At 35.6% G+C, this 20,165-nt stretch overlaps 1 protein-coding gene across 2 annotated transcripts in view; it reads right to left on the bottom strand.

Moving 5' to 3' along the window:
- VTA1 (vesicle trafficking 1) overlaps positions 481-20,165 on the bottom strand; it is a 61,234-nt gene continuing 41,549 nt past the window's right edge. For both annotated transcript variants that reach the window (XM_021087275.1, XM_021087276.1), the window contains 3 exons: positions 18,448-18,621; positions 9,617-9,700; positions 481-1,671 (listed from right to left, as the gene is read on the bottom strand). In XM_021087275.1, coding sequence (XP_020942934.1) covers positions 1,526-1,671; positions 9,617-9,700; positions 18,448-18,621 — 404 coding nt within the window. In that variant the 3' untranslated portion in view covers positions 481-1,525. The remainder of the gene's footprint in view (positions 1,672-9,616; positions 9,701-18,447; positions 18,622-20,165) is intronic.

Genomic DNA, 20,165 nt, shown 5'->3' on the forward strand with positions numbered 1-20,165 from the left:
CCAAAGAGTATATATTTTAGACTTGCAGGCCATATAATTTTGCGGTTGTGGAAAGCAAACACCAAACATTAACAAATAGATATGATTTTGCTTCAATAAAACAATTTATACAAGTGGCCAGCCCATGGACCATAGTAGTTTGCTGATCCCTATGTTAAAACATTCCAGATATTAGTGGAATGCATGAAATGGGCCAGATATTGGAGTTCCCGTCATGGTGCAATGGAAACAAATCCAAGTAGGAACTACGAGATTGTGGGTTTGATCCCTGGTCTCACTCAGTGGGTTAAGGGTCCAGCGTTGCCATGAGCTGTGGTGCAGGTGGCAGACGTGGCTCGGATTCTGTGCTGCTGCAGCTGTGGTGTAGCTCTGATTATACCCCTAGCCTGGGAACCTCCACATACCATGGGTGTGGCCTTAAAAAGCAAAATAATAAAAAAATAAAAAGTAAAAATGAAATGGGCCAGATAGATTTCAGGCAAATCTGCCAAATTGCTCTTTAAAAAAAAAAAGACTTTAAAATAGTGACAATTTTAGCACACAAAACATCTGCCTCTGTAATACACTGAACTAGTTAAAAGAATGCTTATATTTATTTTTTACACAGCACAAATGAAGGTGACAGAGTAAGTCCATAATTTCCCACAAAACTTATAAACTTAACAACTGAGAATTAATTTTCTTATAATCTTTTGCATCATTCAAAGACATACATTCTATGGAATCCATTCCATAGCAGCAGAGGAGAACCTTAACTCAAAGCACCAAGTTTCCAGGCATTACTACAAACATTTTGTTTTCATTCTCTAATACATGCAGTCAAACTGCCTATGAAGCAAATACCAATTCACCTTAAGCATCAATGGATAGGGAAAACAGCTGGGAAACCAACATTATTCCTAAGTCTAAATTTGATTCTCCCTCTTTACCTTATTTTATTCCCTTCCATGAACAATCTGACTTTTAACGTAGCTATATTTAATACGAATATAAATTGAAATTTGAACATAATCTTGTGATTCATCTAACAGTTTATGACATTCGTATCTGTTTTGTAAGTCCTGAGGAAAACAAAAACATGCTCTAATCTAGAATATTCTGGCAATCTTTATTAAAAGTTAAATTTAGTATTTTATGACAAAGTAATAAGGTCTGTTTGTTCAAATTATAGATGAAAAAATTCCTTAATTTATGTAGATTAAGATACAAAGCTAATTCCCAATACATTTACTAGAAGCATGTTTTCATTTTTTTGAAGAAGCAGGGTTCAATGGGCGTTTTTAGGATCTTGCTCACATCAACCCTATATACTCAAGAGATTACTGGATCCACTAAGTGGACAATGAAAACTGGTTGAGGCTGCTGCTGAATGCTTCAACAGGATCTGATACACAGACACAGATTTCATTGTTATAGTCATGGAACTGAAGTCTTCCTTAAAACTGTGCCCCTGAGAGGCTGAAGATAGAGTAATGGACTGTTAGTTCTTTAAGCCAAAAATGCATGGATCTGTTGCACAAAGGCTTCATTCTCTGCCTGTAGTCAGTAACTTGAGGGCCTTCTGCAGATTCTGCACAGCAGTGCTGACATCTTCATACTGCAAAGCACTGCCAGCATATTTGCAGTATTTCTGAGCCCTAGCAAAGTCCTCCGGTGTTAGTCGGATATCTCCTAAGAGAAAAATAGAGTAATTGAGATATTTATAAAGAATATAAAAAGTGTTCCCTTTAGATTAGGTAAGTGCTTATGTTCAAGATTACAGAAAGTATTTGGAATTACATAAAAGCATGAAGTGTTCTTTTCTCCCCCAATCCCCAGTTGTATTTAATTTTCTATATGCTTTAAAATTTTTAAATTACTAATATAAGCCATACATATGCCAATATATAAGAACTTATATGAGCGGAATTTTCCTTTCAGAAGTAATACACTAGATGCTTTTACGTTTTGGCAAATTAACTGCAAAAAATAAATTACGTTCTTTATGAAACAAGAAGAGTAGCTTTGTTTATGTTAGAATAGCTGAGCTTCTCTTTTCATAGAATTAATGCACGTAGTCTAAACCATTTAACCCTCATTTGAACCAGAATATAAATATAAATATAACTCTCAATAAAAAAAATAAATAACAAACTTTATGTAAAAAAAATTACATAGGTCATCTAACTTTTTAAGTATGAAAATAGTTTGCATTTTTGTGCCACCCACATACAAAACTCTTAATATTTAGCTAAGATATATCATTAAGCTACACAAACATGTAAACAAACCTGACCAAAATTATTTGTCCAAAGTTTATTCTCAGCAAGTTTTCTAGTTACACATATCATTAATATACATAGAGCCCAACTAATTTGGGTAAAAAAACAACAACAAAAAACACTCTGAAAACATTTCATTTAATCTAGGATTTGAATATACCTGACTATATATTATTTCTAAAGATGACTACATTATATATTATTTTTAAAGATGAAAACAAAAAACTTAGTTTGTCTCTTATCTTTGGAAATAAATACCATTTTCTTTAGAAATTTTTATGAGGATTCTAAAAGCTGAACAGAAAGCTGGGAGAATAGAACATAACAAATAGATAATATATTCTGATTCTGTTTCTAAATGAATAGATAATATATTTTGATTCTGTTTCTAAGCTTATAGTTAGTTACTTTTTAAAGTAGCTTTTAATTCTGCCATATAATACAGCATAAAATGCTAATCTTATTTTTACAGTGTCAGCTTTAGCACTTTTCTGCTGATGTACCACTTATTTTATTAATAAGGTAAAATGTGTATAGTGGCAAGAATTCTATTCTATTTTAGTTTTTATAAACTTATCTACCAATGATAAAACTACTTTAATATATAAATATTGCATTTTTTTCCATGAAATAATTTCAGTATTTATAAAATGTCAATAAAATATTTAATAGAAAACTATAATTACAGACATGTAGTATGTATTATGGGCATGTATAACAAATTACCTAACTATCATAAGATATAATTAGTAAATGATAAAACCAACTTACAGATTTAGATGCAAATGTAATTTATAGATTTATATAGATGTTAGATTTATTTTCAATAATAAAAATATCTAAAAAATGAAAAACTTAAAAACCTCAAATAGTTAACGTCTGCTTTTTTGTAACATTTGAGCCTTTCCTTCCTTCATTGATAAAATGTTGTCTAAAAATCACTGATAATAAAATACAAGAATTAAAATTTTAAGTCAAATTAAAAAATCTAGAGTTCCTGCTTGGTGCAGTGGGTTAAGACTCTGACTTCAGTGACTCAAGTTGCTGTGGAGGCATGGATTTGATCGCTGATGCCCCGGTGCAGTGGGTTAAAAGACCTGGCATTGCTGGAGCTGCAAAAGGGGTGACAGCTGCAGCTCAGATTCAATCCCTGACCTGGGAACTCCCATTCACCATGGATACAACCATTAAAAAAATATATATATATAACTCTTGATTAGGATTATTTTAAATTAGCATTTAAAAAACAAACAGAAAGTGGAAAAGACATAGAGGGAAAACACATTTCAGGAAGATAATTGTTTAATTTCAGTTTATCTGATTTATTCGACATAGCATATATTCCTTAAGGCATCCAAATGAAAGCTGTTTTTTTCTATCATTAAAATTTACTAGGAGCCATGATCAGAGCTTAAGAGAGCTAAAAGGTGTTTAAAGAATTAGAAAGGTTGTCTAATACAGTATTTCTTTTCTAAAAGCTGTGCTTATAAACTCCAGATGGCTTCAGAGAAGATGGTCTTTATTACTGTGCTGCTTCTCCCCCTCACAGGGCAGGACAAGAACAGGGCAGAGGATAACTAGAGCTATCCAAGTTCTCTATTCTAATGGAAAGAGTCTGGGTCAACACTGGATCAAAGACAACATTATTTGGTGTAAAAAGAAAATCCTGCATGTTTAGCTGACATAAGGAACTACTTCCAAGGTTGACTTATCTAATCTCATGACAGAGGACAGAACGCTTAATTGTAAATATGGAGACTCTTTTCTATTTAACTAGGTAGTTCCAGAAATTCATGTGAAGGACCTTGTATAATCTGATCAGGTATACTCAGTTATCTTCTCACTTGAATGGAAGGCATAGGCAGAATCATTTGGGAATCATGTGACCTGCAATAAATCTTTGAGATAAATAAAAGCACAATACTGGACAATATATCCACGACACATTACTTAATAATGGCAACAACAGCATTCATGATAAGAGGTGGAATTATGTCAGGCATATGTGCTAAATATTTTTCATATATTCCATTTAATTCTCAAACTTTATAAGGTTAAGTCGTTATTCACACTCTAATACTATACGGATATACAAATTAAAAAAGTAAATACTGTACTTCAAACACCTACCTTTTCAATTTCATTCTCTCCTTCAGAGTAAGCCATGAATTCATTACAAAGTATTTTAATACTAACATGTAACACCAATATGTAATGTGTGTATTAAAAGATGATAAGTATCAAGCACTAGGGAGAAAAAGCAGCAGGGAAGCATATAGGAAGTATTAGAGATAGTGATGATGGTGGTAACAGTGGTTAAGAAACCACAATTTTTAGTTTTGTGCATTGTTTAGACTTTTCCCATGGATTTATACATAGGAAGATAAAGTTTTGCTTTAAATTTTATTTTTCTCTATATAGGGTCAACTTGCTTTTTAACTTATCATGCCTTGGAAAGTTACTATGTACATATATATATATATATTTTTTCTTTTTTTTTTGGTCTTTTTAGGGCTGTACCCGCAGAATATGGAAGTTTCCAGGCGAGGGGTTTAATTGGAGCTACAGCTGCGGGCCTACACCACAGCTACAGCAACGCCAGATCCAAGCTCCATCTGTGACCTATACCACAGCTCACAGCAATGCCTAATCTTTAACCCACTGAGTGAGGCCAGGGATCAAAATTGTTTCCTCATGGATCTTAGTCAGGTTCATTTCCACTGAGCCATGACGGGAACTCCACCACATTCTTTTTTTTTGGTTGCGCCTGTGGCATGTGTTAAGTTCCTGGACTGTACCACAGCAGTAACCTGAGCCACAGCAGTGATGTCAAATCTTGAATCCGTTGAAACACCAGGGAACTCTAGATCATATTCTTCTTTAATATGTGCACAGAAGGGGAGTTCCCGTCGTGGCTCGGTGGTAAACGAATCTGACTAGGAACCATAAGGTTGTGGGTTCGATTCCTGGCCTTGCTCAGTGGGTTAAGGATCCGGCATTGCCACGAGCTGTGGTGTAGGTCACAGACCCACCTTGCTGTGGCTCTGGCGTAGGCCAGCGGCTACAGCTCCCAGACCCCTAGCCTGGGAACCTCCATATGTGGCCCTAGAAAAGACAAAAAGACCAAAAAAAAAAAAAAAAAAAAAAAAAAAAAATGTGCACAGTATTCCATGGGACAGAGAGACCATAATTTCTCATTTCTCACTTAAAATTATTTTCTACTAATACAAGTGATGCCGAAATAAAATATCCTTGTAAATATATTTTGTGTCCATGTCTAAGTATTTAAGATGGACTCTCAAAAATGGAATAGCTGAGACAAAAAAATCTGCAATTCTGAAGGTGACACAATGCTACTGAAAAAAAGCTTTACCAATTTACATTCCCACCAGCAGCATACAGGATTCATTCCTTATGTTTATACTCTCTGCCAGTTTTTTCATACTATATTAAGTTTTATTTATTCATTTGCAGGAGCTCTTTATATTCACTCTGGACATTAATTCTTTATTTTTAAACTATTAATTTCCTCTTAGTCTATTAGTTACATTTTAACAATATAATGGGGGAGAAGGAATCTTTTGCTGTATGCAATTTATTAATTTTGATTAGTCAATGCCTGTTAAGACATAAACAAATAAGATGTAAGAATTGGAGAACAGTACCTAATATATATATTTTTCCTGATAACCAACTGTTTTAACATCACTTTTGAATATATATTCTTGCCACACTAATCCAAATGTCACCTTTTCATTATTTTAATTTCCATACTGTGTGGTCTGATTTCTGGATTCCTTATTCTGTTTCATTGTTCTGTCTATTCTAGTTCAGTATCTGCACACCAGGGTTGAGACAGAGCTTTCACAGATGGATGGGACTACAGAGGGGAATCTGGAAAGCAAGTTTAAAGAATATGGTATTTACTAAATAGGTTATTTATCTACTAGATAAATATTTTCCACTATGGTTTTGGGTAATTTGCCAACTTATTACAGGTTCTTTATCTACTCTTCTTACCTTGGCACTATGTTCCCACAAGAAACACAAACACTCTTTTTTTTTTTCTTTTTGTCTTTTTTAGGGCCACACCCCCGGCATATGGAGGTTCCCAGGCTAGGGGTCTAATCGGAGCTCCAGCTGCTGGCCTACACCACAGCCACAGCAATGCCAGATCCCAGCTGTTTCTGCAACCTACACCACAGCTCATGGCAACGCTGGATCCTGAACCCACTGAGCGAGGCTAGGGATTGAACCCACAACCTCATGGTTCCTAGTCGGATTCGTTAACCACGGAGCCATGACGGGAACACCAAACACAAATACTCTTAAACCAGGCTTTTCAGGATTCAGAGGTCATTGGTTGCTCTTGATTTTAGGTTTTATATCTCATTTGCTTCTAATAAAACCAGGAAAAGTAGAATAAACTTAATATAACTCATACACTTAAATAAGTCATCTTTCTTGGCCCTCCACCCAACCTTTAAATTATTTCTATTTTTGTTGTTCCCTAACAAACACCTCAATTTATAAGCTTATAACCACCATTTCCTGATTGATCAGTTTTTAGATTTTACCTACTGACACTCTGCTATGAAAGGTAAGGATTTAGATCACACTATTCTACCGTCTCTTGCCCTATCTCCTCCTAAATTTATTAGATCTTTAACTTTTTAGCTGCTTACTTCTGTCTAATAGTTCTCATTTGATTAACTTTAGGAAAGAATCACAGCTTTTCACTTCTGACCACTCCTCCTAACAGCTTTCTTTTATTCCACCTTTCAACTTTCAGAAATATCTCTCTACCTTCACTTGTCAGTGCTGATTTATAGTCTGTCCTGAATAAAACTATTTTGTTTGTGATAAGCCTGTGCCATTTCAAGGAGAATGTTCTTTGTGTCCAAGTCAAACAAAATCTCTTTTCTTATATTTCATAATTCTATTATTGTTCAAAATCATGGCATATTTTCATTTATTTACTTGAAATTTTTTGTACAATTTAAAGTGTTTGCTTGGATCTTTTCGTTCTTCTTGGGAGAGGAATTCTATGACTTCTTATCCATTTCTTTCATATTCTATAGCTTCTGACTCTCTTTATTGCATGGAATCCATTTGATTTTTCTTAAAAGAGGGGAGTTCTGATTTTCTCCTCTAATTTCAGACCAATTGCTTTTCAAGCCTATGGAAAAGCTATCAATGGAATTTTTCCTCTTTAAGTGACCAAAGATTAATTTCATCATTTCTTATATTACATTTCTTTTCCTGGTAATCATTCCATTCTTTCCCTTTTTAAAAAAAATTTACTATAGCTGATTTACAGTGTTGTGTTAGTTTCAGGTGTACAGCAAAGTGAATCAGTTATATACGTCCATTTATCATTCTTTTCTTTTCTTTTTTCTTTTTTTTTGTCTTTTTGCCATTTCTTGGGCCGCTCCCGCTGCATATGGAAGTTCCCAGGCTAGGGGTCAAATCGGAGCTGTAGCCATCGGCCTACGCCAGAGCCGCAGCAACGTGGGATCCGAGCCGCGTCTGCAACCTACACCACAGCTCACGGCAACACGGGATCGTTAACCCACTGAGCAAGGGCAGGGACCAAACCCGCAACCTCATGGTTCCTAGTCAGATTCGTTAACCACTGCGCCACGACGGGAACTCCCCTATCATTCTTTTCTTGATGGAGTGTATCTTCTGGTTACTTCCTTACAAAAGGTATGTGGTAGGCAAAACATCAGATCGTTAATATTTATTTTGCTGTCACATGCAAGGGTTTGGTTGGGTAAAGAATTTCCAGGGTGCTGGCTCTAGATGGTAAACTGAGCATACATCATTGATTATTCTTCCTTCTGAAACCACATTAAAAGATAAGGTAAAACAAAAGGAAATAAATCCTAAAATTGAAAAGAAAAAGTGGAGAGGATGAAAAAGTATAAAAACTGAAAGAGCAGAATGACAAGATATTTAAGTAAATTTCTAGAAAAGTAGAGGTATGCTGTTAGATAAAACAGAATGGAAGAAATCCCAACTCCAAACATGTACAGAGGCAGCTATGGAGCCTATCCAGAGAAACTTCAGAGGGTCTAGTCATATGAGGGGTAGGAGTGAGGGTCTTTACTGAGTAGGTCTGAAAATGTATTTGTACTAATCTCATATCCTTCCCTACTGTATCAACCTCTGAACACCTGCAAAACCTCAGCCCTAATGGCTTTCCCCCTCTCCTATGAAACTCTAGGTAAAGAAGACAGAATATCTCTCTAAAATTGTTGAATTAACTTCCTGGACAGAGACAGGACTGACGAGGTACATGTGGTACATCCCCTGCGATCCTTCTTCAAGAAAAGATCTCCTCATCCATGTTGAGATGCAGGAGGAAGCTGAATGGCCAGTTCTCACAGGAGAGAACAGAAAAATCAAGTGAGAAAATAGACTTGGAGACATAGCATCAGGGGAAATTCAATAACAGCTCCTGAAAATAATCAAGGTCTTTACTCTAAATACAAAAGGATTAATATCAGAAATATGAAGAGAACTCTGAATAAGAAAGACCAAAGTAATCAAAAACAATAGCCAGTGGGGAGAGGGAGGGAGTCAGAAAAAGCTGAAAAGATTAAAATCAACAAACCAGGAGTTCCCGTTGTGGCGAAGTGGTTAACGAATCCAACTGGGAACCATGAGGTTTAGGGTTTGATCCCTGGCCTTGCTCAGTGGGTTAAGGATCCGGCATTGCCGTCAGCTGTGGTGTAGGTTGCAGACATGGCTCGGATCCCGCGTTGCTGTGGCTCTGGGGTAGGACGGTGGCTATAGCTCCGATTGGATCCCTAGCTTGGGAACCTCCATATGCCCGTGGAAGTGGCCCTAGAAAAGGCAAAAAGACCAATAAATAAATAAATAAAAAATAAAATAAAATAAAACAAACCAATCCCCTAACTTACGAACCAACCAATCAAAATAATTATCCTCAGAGATTTTCATCTTTCACCGTGGTCAGTTTCTCTCAGATAATCTAATAACTCACGAAGATAAAGAAGATCTTAATCACATTACAAGATAATCTTGTACTAAAGTAATTGAGTAGAAGCTTTCCCGACAGCTTTGGCTACATGTTTGTGCCACAAGATATAGCAGTATTTGAAAAAAGGAATTGTTAAAAAAAAAAGGGAATGTCTTTGGATTCAGGTATTTTTTATAATAAGAAACAATCTTGGTTTACTGGAGAATCTTGTAAATAAAGGCATTCAAAGAAATGTGTTTCAAATTACCTAGATATTCAAATACATGGCACTTCTAAGATAAAATTACTAAGCAATGCCCCCAAACAGGAAATATACTAAATCTCATAAAACAATCAGTTGACTTACCCTGGGAAACTGTACTGAAAAGTGCGGGATCAATGGCAGGAATTGATCCCGGTGGAGTAGGCTGGATAGTGTTACTTGTTACACCTGCAAATCAAAAAACCACAAATGGGTATAAAAGCGGTACAACTCTTGGAGTTCCCGTCGTGGCTTAGTGGTTAACGAATCCGACTAGGAACCATGAGGTTGCGGGTTCAATCCCTGGCCTTGCTCAGTGGGTTAAGGATCCGGTGTTGCCGGGAGCTGTGGTGTAGGTTGCAGATGAGGCTCGGATCCTGAGTTGCTGTGGCTCTGGCGTAGGCCAGCGGCTACAGCCCCAACTGGACCCCTAGCTTGGGAACCTCCATATGCCGTGGGAGCCGCCCAAGAAAATGGCAAAAAGACCAAAAAAAAAAAAAAAAAAAAAAAAAAGTGGTACAACTCTTAATTATATATGAGGAAAGCACTCAAAGGATCAGAGGAATTTCATCACTTAATTACTTTCTTGAAACCTCAATGAACTGTAATTTGACATACTTATTGGATGTTCAAGGCTGGTACAGTAAATATGCAGATAAATATATTTTGAGTGTTTACACACGTGTTGGCCACACATTTCTTATAATGTATTTTGCACTTCCTTTCATATCTAACGCTTCAAGCTGCTTCTCAACTAAAGCTTACCCAATATCTACAGATGTAACAAACTCCTTTCCTACATTTTAATTTTTTAAAATAAGTAATTAAATAATTTTGGGGACTAGGTGAGAGAGTTATGATTTGGTTTAACTTTTGGGCTGAGTCCTATTTCATCACTATAAATGAAATTATTAATTATATATTCCAAATACCCAGTCTATATTTTTAAGATGATACTTTTACATATTCAATAAGCAATTAAGTTTTAATTCCCTTCAGAACTTGTCATGACTGTCATATTTAGTGAATAACTAGCACTCTTGATTAATGCTAAATAATATGCCAGAGTTGAAGATTATTAATAACCTAAAAAATTAACTCAAACTGTTGAAACTTCCAAAGAGACTTAAGATGGTTTTATCATTAAGAAAGCAAATAAAGAGCTGATTACTCTAAATAAATCAATGGACTCAAAAAGAAAATAGGATTCATTTGCCCCAGGTTAAAATGTTAAATCTGAATAGGCAAACTGCAGTAAGGGTAAAGTGGGAAAAACAATGGGATAAGAAGGTAAGAGAAGAAAGGGAGAGAACAAACTGGGAAGTTTTGGGGGCACAAATATACAGCTAATTAGAGTTCAAGTGCTATTGTTTCACAGAGGTTGACAAAAGTTGCAAAATACATTCTGCAGGTATGAACACTTGCCTTTGAAGGATCTTATTCCCTAACCAAGGGAAAAAATGGTTTAAATCTATACTATTTTATCTCATTTAATTTTGTTTTGGGGAAACTAGTTTCATTTTACAGTGTTGGTGCTGTTAAATCATAAAAATCTTTTAAACTCAAAATTAAAGTAACACAAATTTTAATAGTACAAAGGGATACAGATGAATAGTCAAGTACATATTTTAAACAGTACAAAAAGAAAGGTGAAAAGCCTCCCTTTCATTCTTCTTCCAGGTCACTTTAAGGCTGCTGCTAGTTTCTAGGGCATCCCCCTATGCATACACAAATGTGTGTGTGCTGTGTGTGTGTGTGTATGTGCATGTGCTCCTGTGTGTGTATAAATAAATAAATGTACTGGGCTAAGAAACTGGTGTTTATGCTTAAATCAAAATCCTCCAAACCCCTTTTATTATGGAAAAGGCATACTTTAGTATGTGTATATGTTTTGCCAATGGTAATATATCTGCATACTGTACTATTCTGTGCATTTTTCACTTAATATGCCGTATCAATAATTCCCAATTAATACATATAAATTTGCCTTGTTCTTTTTAATGGCCATATAGTACTCCATTCCATGCATGAACCACAACTTACAATGCTATCCATTACTGATGGACTGCTTCCAAACTTTTGCTACTGCATATATTATTGCTTCCAAACTTCTGCTATTGTAGATATTACTACAGTGACTATTCTTTTCTTTTTTTTTAATTTTTAAAGATTTTATTTTTTCCATTATGGTTGGTTTACAGTGTTCTGTCTGTTTCTGCTGTACAGAAAAGTGACCTAGTCATACACATATACATATATTCTTTTTCTCACATTATCCTCCATCATTTTCCATCACAAATGACTAGATAGAGTTCCCTGTGCTGTATAGCAGGATCTCATTGCTTATCCATTCCAAATGCAATAGTTTGCATCTGCTGACTCCAGACTCCCAGGCCATGACACTCCCTCTCCCTTGACAACCACAAGTCTGTTCTCCAAGTCCATGAATTTCTTTTCTGTAAAAAGGTTCATTTGTGCCATATGTCAGATTCCAGATATAAGTGATATTATATGGTATTTGTCTTTCTGATTGACTTCACTTAGTATGAGAGTCTCTTGTTCCATTCATGTTGCCACAAATGGCATTACTTTGTTCTTTTTATGGCTGAGTAGTATTCCATTGTATATATGTACCACATCTTCTTAATCCATTCATCTGTTGATGGACATTTAGGTTGTTTCCATGTCTTGGCTATTGTGAATAGGGCTGCAATCAACATAGGGGTACATGTATCTTTTTCAATGGAAGTTTTCTTCATATATATGCCCAAGAGTGGGATTTCTGGGTCATACAGTACTTCTGTATTTAGTTTTCTGAGGTACCTCCACACTGTTTTCCATAGCAGTGGTACCAATTTACATTCCCACCAACAGTACAGGAGGGCTCCCTTTTCTCCACACCCTCTCCAGAATTTGTTATTTTTTGACTTATTAACGATGGCTATTCTTTTTTTTTTTTTCCCTGCTGTACAGCATGGGGATCAAGTTCCTCTTAGGTGTATACATTTTTTTTCCCCACCCATTGTTCTGTTGTAATATGAGTATCTAGACATAGTTCTCAATGCTACTCAGCAGGATCTCTTTGTAAATCTATTCCAAGTTGTATCCGATAACCCCAAGCTCCCAATCCCTCCCACTCCCTCCCTCTCCCATCGGGCAGCCACAAGTCTATTCTCCAAGTCCATGATTTTCTTTTCTGTGGAGATGTTCATTTGTGCTGTATATTAGATTCCAGTTATAAGTGATATCATCTTTGTCTTTCTGACTCATTTCACTCGGTATTAAGAATCTCTAGTTCCATCCATGTTGCTGCAAATGGCATTATGTCATTCTTTTTTATGGCTGAGTAGTATTCCACTGTGTATATATACCACATCTTCCTAATTCAATCATCTGCTGATGGACATTTGGGTTGTTTTCATGTACAGTGACTATTCTTAAACACTGTATACATAGTATGTGTGAGTATATTTATAGGAAAAATTTATAGCAGTATAACTGCAAAGTCAGGAGACATACAAATTTTAAATTGATTAATTCAGTGACTATCTTCTGCTTGATGTTGATAAATACTAACAAAATATATTAAACTATAAACATGACATAATTCTCCCCACCATAAAACTTGCTGAATTTTCGAAGGCACATAATTATATAATGCTTTTTTTAAAAAACAGAATGTAAGATTTGAGAGGGGTCTTCAGAAACTAAATAGTCACGTCCAGTGATTTAAAGCAGCTGAGCATTAAAACATAGGTAGTTGACTAAATGTATTTTTCACACAGATCATCAAAAAAAAAAGGGTAAGGAGTTCCCGTCGTGGCGCAGTGGTTAACGAATCCGACTAGGAACCATGAGGTTGCGGGTTCGGTCCCTGCCCTTGCTCAGTGGGTTAACGATCCGGCGTTGCTGTGAGCTGTGGTGTAGGTTGCAGACGCGGCTCGGATCCCGCCTTGCTGTGGCTCTGGCGTAGGCCGGTGTCTACAACTCCGATTAGACCCCTAGCCTGGGAACCTCCATATGCCGCGGAAGCGGCCCAAGAGATAGCAACAACAACAACAACAACAAAAAGACAAAAAAAAAAAAAAAAAAAAAAAAAAAGGGTAAGTTTCCAACTCTTACAAAATAATCTAGCTATCAATGCCATTCTTTACTAAGTAATTTCTGTTTCTGTTTAAATTAAAATCCTCCAAATAAACTCCTTTCTCTATGGAGAAAGCATACTTTTTTTTTTGGTTGGCATCTTGCATTAATTTTTAAATGCTTATGTGTACATCTCCAGGTGATTAAGCAGGAAACAAGACTTAAAAAGAACAAAGTGGAATGTACACAGAGAAAATTTAGTTATATAGTAAAATTTTGTTTGAGTGATATTAAAAAAAAAATAAAACAGGTAGTCTTCATTTTACTAAGCACTCCAGTCAAAGTCATTCAACTACAATTGAGAGCACAGACTGCTCCACATTGCTCATGCAGCAGTCAGAAGATGCCACTTCTTGTATGTCTCCATGCACAGGGGCCAAGCATACAGGCTCAATACAAGTGCATAAATACCTGTTAAATCAGTAAAAATAGTTTTTGGCTTATGTTATTTACTTTTTGAGATCTCCATATCTAGTTCTTTTTCCTTCTTTATTGATTTGGAAGGGTTTCATTTGTCAATGCACAAATGGGTTGTAGTCCTCTTATACTACATGGGGATCAAGTTGCTCTTACATGTATACATTTTTTTTGTATGTCAGAGTGATGTCATCATAGAAACATTCCTAGGGGAAAGCAGAACTCTGCTGGAAATTCCTGTCTATCATTTAATGAAAAAGAAACGTTTACAAGTATCTTGTGGTTAATTTTTTAGTAGATGGTTACATAGCCTTTTAGATGAAATTAACATATACTCAAGAATTAAAAACTATATATAGTTAATTTACAAAGTTGTGTTAGTTTCAAGAGTACAAAGTGATTCAGTTACACATACATATCTATTCTTTTTCAGATTCTTTTCCTTTATAGGTTATTACAAGATACTGAAGATAGTCCTTTGCGCTATACAGTGCAATTTCTAATTAAGTACTAAACTGTTCTATGGACTACACAGTGTGGGGATGCTGGAGAAGAGGAAATGTGTGTTGGTTAAAAAATTCCAGAAGATTATGTAAAAAGTATAATTAAACAGAACCCTGAAGGGTAGCAGCATTTGAAGAGGCATAGAAAGAGGGAGAAAGATATGCTAACTACGAGGAACACTAAGCAAAAATAAGATTGGGTTGAGTAAACCTCAGTATAATCAATGAAAATAGCACTGATAGAAATAGGCCAGAATATAAACAACTCTGGAAGCTGTACAGAAAAGCTCAAATGCAGTACTGCTGCAACTTAACAAATCTGAATAATAAAAGAGCCAGGTTTCTGATCTACATATGAGGTGAGCTGCATTAAAAGGCTAGCACTAATTCCAAAATAATTCTATTATTTAATCTATTTAGATTTATTACTGAGATATTCTTCCTCCATTTTTATAGACTGTAAAAAGTATGATTCAAGAGAAGGAAAAATAACATTCGCTATATCGCCTATATCTGATATTACACAGTGGTTAAAGTACATGAGGCAAACACCTGTCTGTTCAAACAATTGCTAGTCTTGCCCCTTTGTACCCCCTTTGCTTTTCTGTGGAAGAACTAAAAACTGTATATTAGTACATACTATTCTTTTCAGCTATCTCAAGGATTTCCCTTTGATAAAAGTGCATCCTGGACCTTTACATGAGAGAAAGTAAATCATTCTTAAAGTGAGTAAGAGGGGAAACATCTGCTATATTTATAAACTAAAATGTTATTTTATTTTCTATTAGGCAACTATGGACTGATTTTTTTTTATCACTTTTAAATATAATACAAAAATTTTTGTTAGCAAAGAGGAGAGTCCCATATCTTAAGCAAATCTTAAAGGGCAAAATATTGTGAAAAATGTAAATTTTGATTTGACAGGACTTTAGTTCCTTGGAAGAGGGGAAATAAAAGGGAGGAACTAAAATCATGAACTCTGAAAGACTTGGGTTCAAATTCAAGTACTGTCACTTACTAGGTATGTTTGTATGTTTATTTTCTCAGGATAGTGGCTGAATCTCTTTAGTTTGTAAATTAGGGATAATATCTAACATAGTTTTGTAAGAATAAGTTTATAAAATAGCTATGCCCTAAAACAGTTCCAAAGTTTTTAGTTTTGTGTCCCACTCTGAAGAACATAAGAGAGTTAGGGGAGGAAAAAAAAAGGCTTATGCCAGATTTAAATTGATCAAAATGCCGAGAAACTTCCTAATAGAAATAAGAAGACTTCTCCTGATATCTATCTTTATGTCTAGACACTCTAAGTAGGAGTCTGTCAGTTTGAACATATAAAGCTACTAATATTTCATCACTTTTGTTGATGGTCCAACCTACTACAACCCTCTTACTAGAAATTTATTTTCCCTCTCATATATACATACAGTATGTCTTTATATAAAATATACATGTATAAGCCTATACCACAACTCTGCCTTAAGAAATCTTGTCTGAGCAATCTTTTTGTAAGGTCGATATCCTATCCCTAATGGTGACTTTCTGATTCACAAAATGATTTCATAAGTGTTCATTAGTTATCTTTGGCACAGAAACAGGAAGAAAGGCAAAAAAGAGAAAAGGAAGCTAATTTGCTGGATGTAGACTTTGTGTTAGACCACAGTAGTCAATTTTTATATTTCTTCCCCTTTAATAATTAAAACAACCATGAGAGGATTTCCCATCGTGGCTCAGTGGCTAATGACTCCAACTAGTATCCACGAGGACATGGGTTCGATCCCTGGCCTTGCTCAGTGGGTTAAGGATGGATCCGGTGTTGCTGTGAGCTGTGGTGTAGGTCCCAGATGCAGCTTGGACCCTGCGTTGCTGTGGTGTAGGCCAGCAGCTACAGTTTCGACTCAACCCCTAGCCTGGGAACTTCCATATGCCATGGATGTGGCCCTAAAAAGACAAAAGATAAATAATAAAGAAATAAATAAGTAAAACAACCATAAGAGGTACGAATAATCTCATTTTAAAAGAGGAAAAACCTAGGCTGAGAAAAGTTGCACAACTGTGTTTGTGGTTTAGCAAGGGTAGAAACTAATAACTAAGCCAAGCGCATTTTGGTCTCACTTTGCCCTTCAGTAAGGATGCTTGTGTTGGCTCTTGGGTCAGTTTTTAAACTTGCTAGTATAATTTGAGCAATATTTATCTAAGGCAAATACATCTAAATATGCAGTTTGTTTTGCTTATATCATTCTACACTGGAAATACTGAATAGTCCTAAAAGATAATAAAATATTTAAAACAGTGTTCAATGAAACTTTACTTACAAAACTAATGCAAATTGGCCTATTTAATGACATCATACGGAATATAAGACAATGAAAAGTCAGGTGGGGTAAAATGTACAGAATGATGACATAAGAGATCCGTGTTAAAATTATCATGTTCATCAATATGCTTGAAGACAAACACATTTTCAGTATTTTTAGATAATATGAAGTTGAAAGCTTTAAAATAGGAGGAGAAAGATGAATTGTAATTTTTGCTACAATGGTCAAAATAGAAAACTTTAAAATGTTGTTCAACTCATGCAAAATAATCTAAATGATTTGGGTAAACTGAGGCTGAAAATCTGAAAGTCAACTAAATAATGGTGAATAATAGAAATGGTAGAAATCAGGGCTCAGAGGCACATTCAATCAATTACATATTTTATAATATTAGTTTGCTATCATAGATGACTCTTATGCTGAGATAAAAGTAAAATTTTAAAAATAATTTCTGGAAAAAAAATTGAAATTAGATAAATTAGATTTAAGAATTAAATTACAGTTTTTAAATGCCCTCTATTTGGAAGTAAGGGTGATATGGTGTCAAGTATACAAGCAAATGGTAGATTATATGTCTGTAACTTTAAAAAATTTACTGATACTGACTTTTTACTAGAAACTAGTTTTGCCAGGTCTTTTTTCCATGAAAACACAGACATATAATATTGTTTTATTCAAAGATAGTAGATCTCACGTCTCTGGCTTATTTTTAGACACATTTGTAATATTAAAAAATATAGCCTAAACCCCCTCCTTTCAACCTGTCTGTGAATCCACTGCTATTGAGACTCTATGTCTCCAAGCTGGCTTCTTCATCAATAATACTTAGTTGAGGGGAGAGGGAGGATCCTAAAGTAATAATGAACACACACACACACACACACACACACACACACAATTTTTTTTTTTTTTAATGACTCTTGTGATCACAGTGGGGGCCTGAATGACACATCCTATAACAAGCCCCACTCACCTGAGTGCTATTCTATAGCAGTGAATGGGAAAGAGAGAGGAAGAAAAATAAAATAGCAGCACACATGAAAAGCATAGAAACTACTCTTATTTAAGAAAATACAGGAGCTCCTGTCATGGCTCAGTGGAAATGAATCTGACTAGTATCCATGAGGACGCAGGTTCGATTCCTGGCCTCACTCAGTGGGTTAAGGATCCGGCATTGCTGTGAGCTGTGATGTAGGTCTCAGACATGGCTTGGATCTGGCATTGCTATGGCTGTGCTATAGGCCAGTAGCTACAGCTCAACCCCTCCTGGGAACCTCCACATGCTGCAGGTGCAGCCCTAAAAAAAAGACAAAAAAAGAGAAGAAAATACAAGAGTAATAGTAATCTATTACATATAAATGTTTTGTCATTTCTCAAAAACTTAAAATACAGCTAATAGTAAAACTTCAATGAAAAGGATTTAATTTTGTGTGTGGGGGGTTCAAGAGGAGTTTTAAATTTTTATCATGCTTTAGGAACATCATTATGAGCGCAATATGAAGTGCAACTGTTATTTACGAAAGGCGAGTTCAAAACCTATGAGGCTTCCACTTCCTACCTGTGCTGTGAGGCACCTCTGCTGGGGTATTAGCTGGAGCATGGGCACCGGGAGGAATCTGTATTCCAGTATAGCTGCTCGATGGCATGTTGCCTGGGTCATAAGTGGAAGATGATGGCTGAGGTGGCTGAGTGGGCAGAGAGGTTGCTCCAGCATCTTCATTTTCTTCAATGTCTATTACATAATATATACAAAGTGTTAAACAAGAACCACACAGTCCCTGATTTAAGATTTTTAACTATAGTACAAAGTTGATACGAATTTAATAGAAATTATACTTGTAATTTTGAATTTTGGTGTTTTCCCAGGCTAGTGCTATGTGGTACAGTACTCTCTGTGAAAATAGGCAGTGGCACTCACAGTCCCGTCAGCTACGCAGTCACAGGGTAAACAACTGATACATTTACAACCATTCTGTTTTTCACTTTCAGTACATTATTCAATAAATTACATGAGATATTCTACACTGTGTTATAGGGCAGGCTTTGTCAGAGATGATTTTGCCCAACTGTAGGCTAAGGTAAGTATTCTGAGCATGTTTAAGATAAGCAAGGCTAAGCCGTGATGTTTGGTAAGGTAGGTGTTTAAATGTATTTTCAAATTATAGTATTTCCAATTTATGAGGGCTTATTGGGGCATAATTCCATTGTAAGTCAAGGAAGATCTTTATTTTGAAATAAAAATGCTAAATATTTTTATTTTGCTATATAGACATGACAGACCCTTAAATGCAATTCTATTTACTGTGGCTGAAAAGCAGCCTTCCTTAAATTTAGTTTTTTCCTTTTCTTAAAACATTTAGTTGTGCATGGCAGTATGAGTAATATTTCTTTAGTACTTCCCAACTACATAAAATCTTTGCATATGTTCTATTTTTCCTAAAAATAAACTTTCTTTAAACCAATTCTTTAAATTTCTTAAAAATAGAGGACATTTTTGGCAAAATATATCACATTTATGCCGTCCATAAGAACTCTAATTTTTTCCTTTCTTCTTCTTCTTCTTTTTTTTGCTTTTTAGGGCTGCACCCATGGCATATGGAGGTTCCCAGGCTAGGGGTCGAATCAGAGCTGTAGCTGCTGGCCTACACCACAGCCACAGAAACACAGGATCCGAGCTGCCTCTGTGACCTACACCACAGCTCATGGCAATGCTGAATCCTTAACCCATTGAGCAAGGCCAGGGATCAAACCTGCAACCTCATGGTTCCTAGTCGAATTTGTGTTTGCTGTGCCACAATGGGAACTCCAAGAACTCTATTTTCTGACAGCTGCTTTTTACTGAATATTTGTTTACTAGCTATTAAATGATTACCTGTGTGTCTTAAATTAACAATTTAAGTTAATCCATTAAAACAAAGGAACGAAATTGCACACTGAGCTGCCTATGTAGAAAGGAGTCATAAGATTTTATATATACAAACATCATCTTCTCCCATATTACTCTAATACTTATACATCCTGAGGAGGGAAAAACAACAACATCAACAAACCCCACTGTTTTAAGACACTGGAAAGTGATCAAAAGTTGGTAGAAATTAGAGTGAAGATGGCCCTTGAGAGAGAAAATATCACCAGGTAAGGCTTGCTTTCATGTGGCTTTTCCTCTGAGGGCACTCAAAAGTTTATACAAAAGAAAGCTGCAGAAAAGTGAGCCTTGAAATGTGTGTCTGAACCTCAACTGAACACCTATGTGGCCCTGAACTATGCATGCACACT

The sequence above is a fragment of the Sus scrofa genome, chromosome 1 (genome assembly GCF_000003025.6).
Source record: "Sus scrofa isolate TJ Tabasco breed Duroc chromosome 1, Sscrofa11.1, whole genome shotgun sequence".
Classification (NCBI taxonomy): Eukaryota; Metazoa; Chordata; class Mammalia; order Artiodactyla; family Suidae; genus Sus; species Sus scrofa.